At 31.0% G+C, this 13,196-nt stretch overlaps 1 protein-coding gene across 2 annotated transcripts; it reads left to right on the top strand.

Moving 5' to 3' along the window:
• The first annotated feature begins 5,434 nt into the window (after positions 1 to 5,434).
• Positions 5,435 to 13,164, top strand: LOC100780817 (cellulose synthase-like protein B5). Of its 2 annotated transcripts, XM_003540227.4 has the most exons (9): positions 5,435 to 6,111; positions 6,467 to 6,800; positions 7,742 to 7,861; positions 10,228 to 10,344; positions 10,498 to 10,710; positions 10,840 to 10,978; positions 11,181 to 11,356; positions 11,685 to 12,035; positions 12,540 to 13,164. In XM_003540227.4, the coding sequence occupies exons 1-9, from the start codon at positions 5,849 to 5,851 to the stop codon at positions 13,077 to 13,079; spliced, it is 2,253 nt and encodes a 750-aa protein (XP_003540275.1). In that variant the 5' UTR covers positions 5,435 to 5,848; the 3' UTR covers positions 13,080 to 13,164. The 2 variants fall into 2 exon arrangements, with proteins under 2 accessions (XP_003540275.1, XP_006592807.1); XM_006592744.3 differs by lacking the exon at positions 10,498 to 10,710.
• The last annotated feature ends 32 nt before the right edge of the window (positions 13,165 to 13,196 follow it).

Raw genomic sequence — 13,196 nt, 5'->3', positions numbered from 1 at the left:
GTACCTTTATCTGTCTCCACCATGACAGTGCCTTTGCCTTTTGATTCAACCACACTTCCATTTTCCAGTCGAACTTTGACTTTGACAGACTCATCAATGCTTTTGAAAATAGTCTCATCCTTGGCCATGTGATTGCTACATCCACTATCCAAGTACCAGCTTCCTCCCTTTTCTTTTATTGAGTCTTGAGTGGCATAGAACATACATTGTTCTTGATCATGCTCCTCTGCGATATTGGCTTGATGCCTATTTTTGTTGCGACAATTTTTCTCTATGTGCCCAAACTTCTTCCAATGGTTGCATTGTGGCATATTACGGAACCAACAATTTTTCTCTGCATGGCCTTGCCTTTTGCATATATTGTATGGAGGATTTTTATCTGTTTTGTTCTTAAGGAAATTCCTAGAACCTTCTCTTCTTCTAGAAGTTTCTCCATAATTTTTCTTTCCTCCATTTTCTTTGTTTTGGGGATGAAATTTAAACTTTGACTAGAAGGCATTTTCAAGTATATCTTCTTTATATCTATACAGTCTTTGCTCATATGCTTCAAGAGAGCCCACAAGATCTGTCTCTGATAGAGTGGACAGATCTTTGGTTTCCTCAATCGTTATCACGATTGGGTCAAACTTTTGGGGCATAGTAATTAGAATTTTCTCAACAATTTTCTTGTTAATAATATCTTTCCCAAAAGCTCTCATTTGATTAACTATTTCTTTAACTTTAGAATAGTAATCTTTAACTATCTCAGACTCCTTCATCTTCAATAGTTCAAAATCTCTTCTTAGAGATTGAAGTTTAACGGCACGTACCTTAACACTTCCTTGAAACTCCTCCTGCAATGTGTTCAACGCTTCTTTGGCAGTCTTAGGCCCATAATTCTTGGGAAAATTGGATCAGTCACCGCTTGTTGCAAGGTGAACAACGCCTTTGAATTTTTCTGTTTATTTTTCTTCAACTCTTTTTCTTGAGATGCATTAAGAGCTGAAGTATCCGTGGGAACGGTGAAGCCTTCTTCTACTATGTCCCATAAATCTTGAGATGAAAAATATGTTTCCATTTTAACACGCTAGAAACCATAATTTTCACCATTGAAGATAGGGACAAAAATAGTTGACGATTGAGTAATGTTATCCATAGCTTAGAAAAAAAATATTATTGGAGTGGGTTAATAGTACAAAAGAAATTTTTGAAGTAGTTGGGAGGATTTTGGAATGGTAGGTAGGTAATATAACTACGCCCACTGTATGACCGAGCGTAGCTCTGATACCACTATTGGTAGTTGGTTAGATGATAGTTGATAGTTTTAGAGAATTATTTTAGAAAGAAGGTTATGTCATTGATTTCTTGGATTAACAATTACAACATACCAATTGCCTATTTATAGGCTCAAACCTCTCAATGGTGGTGAATGTTTCTACATTACTTTAGGTCTTTCTAGAGTTTTCATGATAGATTAGTATCATGATAGTTCTAGATTCTTCTATCTTATACATACTTATAATTTTAGATTGTTCTACCATATTCATTTACATTATAGTTTTAGATTATTCTACCATATTCATACACACTATAGTTCTAGGATATTCTACTATTTTCATACATATTATATTTAAGAATATTCTAGAAATTTATAACAATTTCAACATAACATGAACCAAAGTGTCTTTTCCTTCTTATCTTGGTTTTTTTCTTTTTTCTTTTGCAAACCAAAGTCACTGATTTTCTTTCTCCTTCACTGTAAACCATGGTCCTCTGAGATTGCGGCCGTGAATCTTCCATTATGATTCAAAATTCAAACATCATTATTGGTGCCGTATGTGACACCCTCTACCCCTCACATGTATATTAATAAAGGAATAAAAATTCAAATATTAATTAAAATTATTTTTAAAACATTTTTAAATACAAGCCTTTCAAATGGGTAAAAGGCTCACATTCGCTTTCTTCTACATCATATTCAAACTTGTCCAAATAAATAATAAAATCATCTCAGCTCAAAGAAGGCCATCTAAGTTTCATACAATTAATATAGAACCTATATCCTAATGTCACATCCTATCAGAGCGTGGTGTTCCCGTGTCCTCTAGTATGAGGTTCTTCATAGTCATCCACCAATTCATTTGCTCCCCCGAACACAAAGTTCAAGATCATCACAGGATCCAAACACAAACAGCAAACCGGGAGTGAGTTATCACATTTCTAACTACTAGAGAGAAACAACACAACATATAGTAGCCAAATACAATTTACTTAGCATATCTCACATTATTTCATCACTTTGTCATTCATCAATCACACTTTTCATCCATCAATCACACCTTTCAATCATCAATCATTATACACAGGAATCACACACTCTGATCAAGACATAATAACATATCAATTTCATAATAAACAATTAGCAAGCGTATGCGACAGTTATGCTAAAACTCAAGCATATATGCAATATGGTACCATGTCAGTGAAAAACCTCGTCGGGCGCCTAGGAGTACATGACAAGACAAACCACACAATAAGTCAAGTCACTCTTACTAGGTAATATCATAGAGAGACCAGTCAGGGTCACAGTGTTTTGCGAGAATGCTCCAACCATATGGGATCAACATAGGCTTAAAGGAGCACTCAAACCGTGTGACCCCCAAGGCCTACACTCCGAAGAGTCCGTCAGGGCCTCTCCCTCCTGATTCAGGTCCAACCCAGAAAACATTTTAGCACACAGACTCTATCTATGAACTGTACAAAACACACGACTCCTCAATTGTTCTCAAAATAATCTTAACTCGTCACCCTTTAAGGGTCTTATCATTAACTCGTCGCCCTTAAAGGGACTTAACATCAACTCGTCGACCTAAAAGGGACTTAGCATTAACTCGTCGCCCTTGAAGGGACTTATGATCGTGTGATTGTACAATTCATAGTTCACAACTCAATGCACACAACACTTCAATGCACATATATATCTCAATCATATACATACTCAATTTATCACATACACTTAATCTCAATCACAATGGTATAATCTCAATTTAACATGTTATCACACCTCTTGAATCATATACACTTTATCTATGAACTATACAATACACACATTTACTCAATTGTTTTCAAAATCATTTTAACTCGTCGGGTTCCCACAGTAGATCCCATCACAATACTCGTCGCCCTTAAAGGGTCTTACAATTGTGTGATTGCACAGTTCATAGTTCACAACTCAATACACACATCTCATCTCAATACACATGTATTTCATCATCTGTCACATGTTCAATTTATCACAACATGGGATGTAAAGCCTCTAAAATAGTTTCTCACAATTGTATCAAAATCAATTAATCAAAATCATGGGTTAAACACAAAGACATCAAGAGCACTCAAGTTTATCAATCAATTCTCATCAGGACATCAATTGGTACATAGAACACAATAATATTGCATTCATAATCATAAAGAAAAATTATAATTCAATAAACATCCTAAAATAAACCCAAATTTAGTTCTCTAAGGATCCCTACACATGTTCTCACTAACCTCCAATTGTGAATAACTCATCCCTTACCTCTAAGCGGAGTCACGTGTCTTCCGATGGCGATAGCAGCATCTCTAGCGGTTCCCCAAGATTCCTCCAGTTTCTCCTTCGACTGCTCCAATAGAGTTCCCGAACGTCAGAGAAACGTATAAGGGATTGAAGCCTCCATTTGAACTATCTTCATGCGATTCCTTTTTCTCTCTTCAAGAACATCATTTTGCAAATCCCAACGGTCAAAGCGTGCACAATTAAATTTCGAACAACATCTCCAAATTTCACAACAATCCAACGGTTAACGAAACCGGGATCGTAGTTTTACCAAGACAGCTTTGGGTTTTTGCGGGAAAGAAAAAGGCTACAATGCGAAGGGTATTTCTCTCAGTTCAGACATGATATCGAAAGTCCCAACGGTGAGAATGCTCGGAATTGGGTTGCGAACGTGGTGCTCAAATTTCACGATGATCCAACGGTGAATGAGTCTGAGATCGTTTTTTTTCTGAGACAGGTTTGGTGGGCTGCGGGAAAAAGAAAGGATTTTGAGAGGAGAAGAAAAAAAAAACGAAAATGAGGGAAAGAAGAGACCGTGTGAGTGTGAAAACTGACCTAACACTATCTATAACTAGGTTTACTCTATTTATTTATTTATTTATTTATTATTTTATAAAAATAAACTCTATTTTATTTTTTATCAAACAAATAAATAAAATACCCTTTTTATTTTCTCTCAAATCATTATTTTAATTAATAATTATATCTCCTTATTTATTTATTTATAGAATCTCATCATTTTTCTAAAACTCTATTTATTTATAAATAAATAATTTTTTTTTAAAATTAACTTACGTAAAATGGGATGTTACATCGTAGCTTAACAGGAAATTGATTCTAACACCATAACGTTGGTCCTAAGCCTAAAGAGAAAGTTTGTCTAAGAAATAGCATAAAGTAGTAGTAGAGAAAAGAAATTAATCCATCTAAAATATGTTTTAGATCACCCTTTCTTTGCCACAAAGTACCTTTATATCTGTTAAGGCCTTCCTCCGTTTTCTTTTATTTGTTGCCTATATGACTATATCCTTTTGTTTGAGTTGTAGGTTTGTTAAGAGTTAGGACTATGGAATATGGATATTTGGTAGATCCATGAGTTCTTGTGTTGATCAAATTCTTATGTTGGATTGTAGCTTATTGCAGAAGATGTAAGTCATTATATATGTAGGTTTTTTCATCTCAGTAGCTCACAAATGATGATTTTTTTTTTTTTTTTGTGGATTAAGTTCCAAGTACTATCATTTTCTCTGGAATTCCTGAGTAAGCATTCAAAACAAATGCTCTGTCCTAATTAATCAAAAAATATTTTTATTTTTCAAATAATATTTATCAAGTATATTTATTATTAAACTTTTATAATAATGAATGTAAATTTTTCATATTTTATTTATTTATTTATTTGAATAAAAAATGTATTTATTAAATATTATATTTTTAACTTTAGTTTTTGTTTAAATGTCTTTAGTCTTTCACATTCAATAAAATTAATATATATTTTAATGATTAAAACAGTAAACATATAAATATAAACTAATTTTAAAAAGCAAAAAATTATTTAACTCATTTTTATTTTATAAAAATTATAAGTATTTTCCATGACTATTCCCTGTTAAGACTAAGAGGAGAATAAGTAAACTAAGTGCTAAATTAATTTGAAGAATAACATCTCACTTTACCCATATAACATTCAAGGATAAATTTAAAATTTGTTACCAAACATCCCTTTCTCTTTATTTTCTTTGTTGTTTATTTGTGGCCTGTGCCCCCTCAATCTGTTAACGGCTAAGAAGAATTGATGAGCACCATCTTCGATGTTACTTTTAAGATGTGAACAAAGCAACTGTTTCACACTCTCAAGTCTTCACAACAAAAATATCTAATTATCATTTGTGAATAAAAAATATCTAATTATCATTTCCACGTGCTTGAAGTAGTTTTTGGTGAAGACCACCTCGTGAAGCTGGCATGAACCCTCATTTATTAGGGGAATAAAATCCTGTAATGAACATTAGAATTATTTTCTCCGTGGGTTTTGCCAATTTTATACTTTTTCATTTACTGGTTATCGATATAAATTAAAATTTTAGATATAATTAAAAATGACATAAAAATATTTCAAAATTTTCCCTAAAGTTTTATCTTCTTCCAAAACACTCCCCTGATCGACCCCATTTCTCTTCCTGTGGCATGCATAAAAACAATATAAATTAAGGCTCATACATATTAATTCACGCATCTGCTGTATTGAGCTAGCTTTTCATTCTTTTGCTGAAAATGGCTAATCAAAACACTCTCCCTCTTTATGATAAATATTGGGTGAAGCATACGTTATCAAGAGTAATGGATTCCTTGACTCTGCTCCTCCTCCTCTTACTTCTTGGTTACCGTATTAATATTTTCTCTCATAGCAACTACACTTTCCCTTGCCTTGTTGCTTTCATATGCGAGTCATGGTTCACTTTTTCTTGGATTCTCGTCATCAGCACTAAATGGTCTCCTGCATATACCAAAACCTACATACACCGTCTCTTGCTTCGGTATATATCTTTGCTATATTTGCCTTTGAAAAAATGTTTGATGAAATCATTATGCTGTAAAACACTTGGAGAGAAGAAAAGAAAATATAAGTATAATAGAATTTATAATATGATAGAAAAAGAGATAAGAAAAAATAAGAAATATTTAAAATAAAAAGTTTTTGTGTATCATTACTCACATGCCTTTTGATTAGTATGCCTTTAATCATTAATAGTAATATTGCAATTAGGCCAAGTAATTCTCTTCTTGTACTATATATTATATATATATATATATATATACTACTACATGCACTATATAAAATTTTGCACACATATGTTTAATTAATAATGAATGTGCATTGTTTCCCAATAGGGTACCTGAGGGTGAGCTTCCAGCAGTGGATCTATTTGTGACAACAGCAGACCCAGTGCTTGAGCCTCCTATCATCACAATCAACACTGTCTTGTCTCTCTTGGCGCTTGATTATCCTCATAACAAACTTGCTTGCTATGTTTCTGATGATGGATGCTCCCCTCTTACCTTCTATGCCCTTATCGAAGCATTTCAATTTGCTAAGCTTTGGGTACCTTTCTGTAAGAAGTACAACATACAACTTAGAGTACCCTTCAGATACTTCTCCAATAACACCAGCACTGACAACAATGAAGACACGCCGGAGTTTATGCAAGACTGGTTAAAAATGAAGGTAATTTTGTACTATATATTTGCCTTGTTTCTATCCTATTGAAGATAATTAAGTGCTTGGACATGCCAATGCATTTGTATTACATTCTGCAAACTTAAATCTTGTTAAGCAATTAACTGATAATTAAGTGGTGATTTATGTTTAGAAATTTGAAGTTGTAACAAAATGGATAATTCGCTTTCTATATTAATTTTTAGGCTTAAGTTAATTTTGATTTAACAAATAACAAAATATAAAATACAAAATTCAAGCTTTTTTTTTTTTTTTTAACTTAAACCTAAACTGCTCCACATAAAACGTCACTCTGCAATTTTCGGGCTTCTAGCCTTCTACTTTGCATCCCCAATGTCACTGCAATTTGCAAAGCATGTCCTAACGTGTAACTGTAGTATCCAAACAATATCCAAACGTGTGGGCCAGCTCTCAATAATGATCCTTTCAGCCAAAATGGGACAAATTTCAGCTAGTTTCATATTTAAACTTCAAATTAGTTTTTCATAAAAGGTAAAAAAAAAGTATTATTTAAATTCAGGGTAAACAGTTGAATTGTTCAATGAAAGTAGGTGGAATGATAGATGAAAAATATAAATTTAATTTTTAAATATATAAAAAAATATGATAAATTAGTTATCTCATTGAATTTGTAAGGTTTAAAAATCAATTTAACAATTAATTATATTTTTTAGAAACAATTTGGTATTAAATTATAAAATTTAAAAATCAAATTGTCATTAAATTATTGATTAATTTATTGAACTTTTTACATAATTAAAAACTAAATTTTGATCTTTTAAAAATTAATTTATTAACCTCTCACACTTTTTAGAGGGCAAATTTGATTATTTATCATTTAATTATTATAATTTTTTTATTATTATTATTATTGGGGGTGGGGGGCATGGGGGCATGGAGACAAATCTTATCTCTATCTTTGTTTGCAGAACGAGTATGAGCGCCTTACCCGTAAAATTCTGAATGCAACAAAAAATTCGATTCCACTTGTGGGAGAGTTTGCTATCTTCTCAGATACACAGCCTAGAAATCATCCAACCATAATTAAGGTACATCAAATACTACTGCAGTTTAAATTCATACTTATGCAAGATTAAGAAATTTTCGCGAAAGAATAATACTCTTTCCATTCTAAACTGTATGATGTTTTAGAAAAACAAATTGTTTCATTATAGATGTGATTTTGTAAAATCAATATTATATTAAATATTTAAAAAAAAACTAAATTAAAAGAGTAATATATAAAAAGAATAAATGAGTAGTTATTAATTAAAAAAGTAAAAAATATATTTAAAAGTTACTGTTTTATATGAAATTTAACATATATTTTTTTAATATACGTATCAAAATCTTAATCCTCATATAATATAAAGCAAAGGAATTGGTAATATATATATATATATATATATATATATATATATATATATATATATATATATATACACACTACAAATAATTAAAGAAAATATCTCCTTTTATAGATGGGCTTCAAAAATTTCCTTGCTAACGAAGAAAAATTAGTGCATGTTTTATTTGCATCAGAAAAAGATGTGGTGCATATTAATATAAATCCAACAGATAAAAAAAAAAGTAAAAATCATGTAATCTGATGATAAAATTATTTTATCTCAAACATAATTTTGCAATTACACATGCGTTCTGGAAGGAGCTATTTAATGTAATCTGAGAGCAGCGCTTACAACCCAGAGACGGAGGATGAAACGTGTCGTTGAGCATTAGCTCCAATCCTTTGCGCATTAATATTGAGAATTTGTTTCAATATTCATATGAATAAATAGCCAATGCCGAGTGGCAATAATTATTCCCCTGGGTTGGATCCATTGCAAAGTACCGAACCAAACATCTCCAACATTTGGCCAAATATGGTTAAATTGAATATTTAATTTGCTTTAAAATTTTACTAAGTTGAGTTGAGTCGGATTTATGATTAAAATTAAATCAATCCGATCATAAATAAACAGATTAAGTATGATTAATCATGTTAAAAAAATTAAAATTATTTTTTATTTTGTAAAATTAATTTTTTTTAAATAATAATTTATTTTTATCTAAAATTTTATAAATATATAATGACTAAATATCCAAGACCAAATGTTAACAGTATTTTATTAATAAAATAAATTATTTCAATGTTAATACAATATTTATATTTTAGATAAAAATAAAATAATATTTTATTAACACGAAAAATATATAAATACAATTAAGACAAAAATAAAATAATAACTACAAAAAGAAAAAGTGATGAATGTTTTAATTTAATAATTTAATACACTATTAGCAAAAAATTATGGTATTTTGTATTTAATAATTTGATTTATATATAATAAATTTAATTAAATGTCACACGTCATGTCAGGTCAAATCATGAATTCAAAAACAAAAAAAAAAAAAACTCCTTATCTAACTCATACAATAAATTAGTTAGATTTAATTCTAACTCTAAAAAATTGTGAACGAAATTAATTAGATTAATTTGATTTGTGAATTATTCATATCCAAGTTATCAAACTTTAAAATTTATATAAACTTATAAGAATTACTTCGTAATAAAAAATAATTAAATATATATAAATAATATACTAATTAATCATTTTAATATTATAATAAAAAAAATTAAATCACAAATTCCATAATTATAAAATAATTAAGTCTAATAATATATCCTTACTAAATAATTTCAAACTGGCATCAAATAAAACAAATAATAAATTCACATGCACAAAAACAAAACATAAATTCTTAAAATATAAGAGTTAAATAACTTAAAAGGACAAATATCTCTTGAATAATCTATAAAATAACTTAAATAGATAAAATATAATGCATTACAAGAACATTTTAGGTTAAATTTCTTAATCCAGTAAACTGAGACTTAAGCTCGAGAGTTTAGTATCTACCGAGTCTCCTGTAAGCCTATCGGAAACGTACGTGCCTGTGAACTCTCGGAAAAATTTACGACTTATCTTTAAGAGTTTGATACTCTCATGCCGCCCATGGACATTCCTATCTCCAAAACATATGAGAAGAGAACAAACCCCAGTATCGTTACGCATGTTCCCTTTACGGGTATTTTTTTCTTGCACCTCACAAATTTTCTGCAGCATTCTTTATACTTTAGAAAGGCTTATACAGAATATAAAATTATATTCTAGATTAATCTTCGTAACTGTAAATGGAATGACACTTTACACAGAAAGACTATTAGAATAATAGTTGATATTTGAATATTTTAAATCTAAAAGAAGAAAAGAAATAAATCACACTTGAATACCATTATCTCTTTATATAATGCTTAATCTGAACCAACATAAATTAATTAATAAAGGATTTTTTTTTTCTTGAAAGGGAATACATACAACTTAAAAACAAATATTTTCCCTCTTGTTGGTAGGTAATATGGGAAAACAAAGAAGGTCTTTCAGACGAGTTGCCTCACTTAATCTACGTATCTAGAGAAAAGAAGCAGGAACATCCACATCAATATAAAGCTGGTGCTATGAATGTGTTGGTAAGTTTGTTTAATCTCTTCTTATTTCCTGGTCGTGTATCTAAGAAGAAAATATTATGTGTTAGAGTGTATCATCGTAACTAGCTATAGCTTTAAAAATATAATTAAGGTCTCACATGATCCCAAATTTACCATAATTTGTATCATGAACAGACAAGAGTCTCTGGAGTGATGACAAATGCACCCTTTATCCTAAACTTAGATTGTGACATGCACGTGAATAATCCAAAGATTGTTCTACACGCCCTGTGCATTTTATTAGATTCAAAGGGAGAAAAAGAAGTTGCATTTGCCCAATGTATCCAGCAATTCTATGATGGATTAAAGGATGATCCTCTCGGAAATCAGCTTGTGGCAGCGTTTCGGGTGCGTCAAGTTTCAAATATTAAACAAAAACCTTTCAAGAAAGCTAGCAAATGTATTATGAACTATGACTAGAAATAAAAAGCGGGTGTGTAAATAAACTAATTCCTTTTCTTGTTTTGTCTAATGCAGTACTTGGGGGGTGGATTAGCAGGGCTCCAAGGGATATTTTACTTAGGAACAAATTGCATGCACAGAAGAAAAGTAATTTATGGCCTTTCTCCTTATCATGGCATTCAAAATGGAAAGAAGGATCATGGCGTCTCCAATGGTAATTTGATTTCACTATTATTCTCATGATTCTAAACTTGCTATGCTCATTCTCAATTTCAAAAGATCATCGATCTGTTTAAAGATTTTGTAAAGATTAACAATGTAATCAACTGCCTTCAATTTTGGAAATATACTATTTCCATATCATTCTCATTTATCTGAATTTCCATATCTTACAATAATATATAATATTTATGCAGGGAAATTCTCAGAAAAGAAAACAATATTTGGTACATCAAAGGGGTTTGTGGAATCAGCTACTCATGCTTTGGAAGGGAAGACATTTACTCCCAATAACAATATTTGCAAATCTCTTGAGGCTGCGAGTGAAGTTTCTAGTTGTGAATATGAATACGGCACTGCTTGGGGAAAACAGGTAATATGCTTTCAATAATATTAGTAATTTCTTCCGAAGGTAATTTACTCAAATACAATTGGAATTCAAGTAATTAGATAAAAGTCAATATATCACCAATAAATTATTGATTTAAGTGGTACTAAACCCGGTCACCTTAAACTCACATGATTACCAAAAAAAGAAGATAAAAGTAACATAAACTAACCTTTCCTGTTGAATTTACCTTTGGGCTGGTTAACGGATTATTTTTATAGATTCTCGGGAATTTTTTGCTTATTAAACCCTGAATGTGAAATTTTATTTTTGTCACTGCTATTTTGATTGTTGAGACTTTTGAAAATGTTAGGTGGGTTGGATGTATGGATCAACATCTGAAGATTTACTTACCGGACTGAAAATCCACACAAAAGGTTGGAGATCTGAAGTGTGCTCACCAGAACTTTCGCCTTTTATGGGATGCTCACCTCAAGATATTTTAGTTGTAATTGGTCAACAAAAGAGATGGATCTCAGGGTTGCTTGATATCCTCCTAAGCAAGCATTGTCCAATTTTTGGAACCCTATTTGGTAAGCTCCAATTCAGACAATGCTTGGGGTATCTTTGGATCACTACTTGGAGCTTACGACCCGTTCCTGAAATATGTTATGCTGCTCTCCCTGCCTATTGCATCATTAATAACTCCAGTTTCTTGCCCAAGGTATGAAAGTTTAATCTCCAACTTTTATAATGAACAATTTTAATTGCGATACAAAATTATTTTTAACGGTTAATTAATAATATAATTTGTTTATTTTAAGAAACCAAGAGTTAATACTGTAATTTGTAAAAAAAAAACTTTTTAAATTCAATTTAGAAATAAAGATAAAAGTGTAGATTAATTGCAGAAGTAATGTATAAAATGTACCATCAAATCAAATGAGAGAAAAGTAAAAAACATTGAGAAAGTATATGTGAGAGAATCAGAACAGCAAGAGTCTCGTGGATGTTCAAGTTAAGGATTCTAATTTCCAGTATAAGAGTAGAATGTAGATATTTCCTTCTTTTTTTTTTCTCAACCTATATATCTCATTGTTTACTTTGAAATACAAGAGTTTTAGCCACCTTTTTTTAGTTACTCCAAAAACATTATTCCACATTCATTGACATACTTAGTGCACAAATTTTTCACTGTTTCAATGGTGCGTAAATGATGGTCCTGCAGGAACTCGGACAATGGATCCCCGCCACTTTGCTTGTGATTTACAACGTGTCTACTCTTTTAGAGAACTTGAAAATAGGATTGTCAATTCGAACATGGTGTAACAATCAACGAATGGCAAGGATAACCACCATGAATTCTTGGTTTTTTGGATTTTTGGCCATCCTACTTAAGCGATTAAGGATATCTAACATTGGCTTTGAAATAACAAGGAAAGACGAAACATTTTCCAATGAGGGTGCAAATGAAAATGATGGTAGATTCATTTTTAACAAGTCTCCAGTTTTTATACCTGGCACAACTATTTTGCTTATTCAACTCACAGCACTGGTTACCATGTGGTTGGGATGGCAACCACCTGTTAGAAACAATGGACATGGATCTGGTGTTGGGGAAGTGTTCTGTAGTACATATTTGGTTGTGTGCTATTGGCCATTTTTGAAAGGGTTATTTGAGAAAGGAAAGTATGGAATTCCCTTATCCACAATTTGCAAGTCAATGGCTCTGGCTTTCCTTTTTGTGTACTTATGCAAAGCAAATTAAGGATTGATCATATAATTCACTTGGTTGTTTTTAATTAATGTATTTTGCTGCACCATTATATGTATTGTAAAGATATTATGGAGAATACTTCTAAGTGAATAATTTTAGTTTAGTCCC

This window comes from Glycine max, chromosome 12, assembly GCF_000004515.6.
Source record: "Glycine max cultivar Williams 82 chromosome 12, Glycine_max_v4.0, whole genome shotgun sequence".
NCBI classification, from domain to species: domain Eukaryota; kingdom Viridiplantae; phylum Streptophyta; class Magnoliopsida; order Fabales; family Fabaceae; genus Glycine; species Glycine max.
The sequence above is the reverse complement of the archived record's forward strand: the minus strand, read 5'-3'. Positions and strand labels throughout refer to the sequence as shown.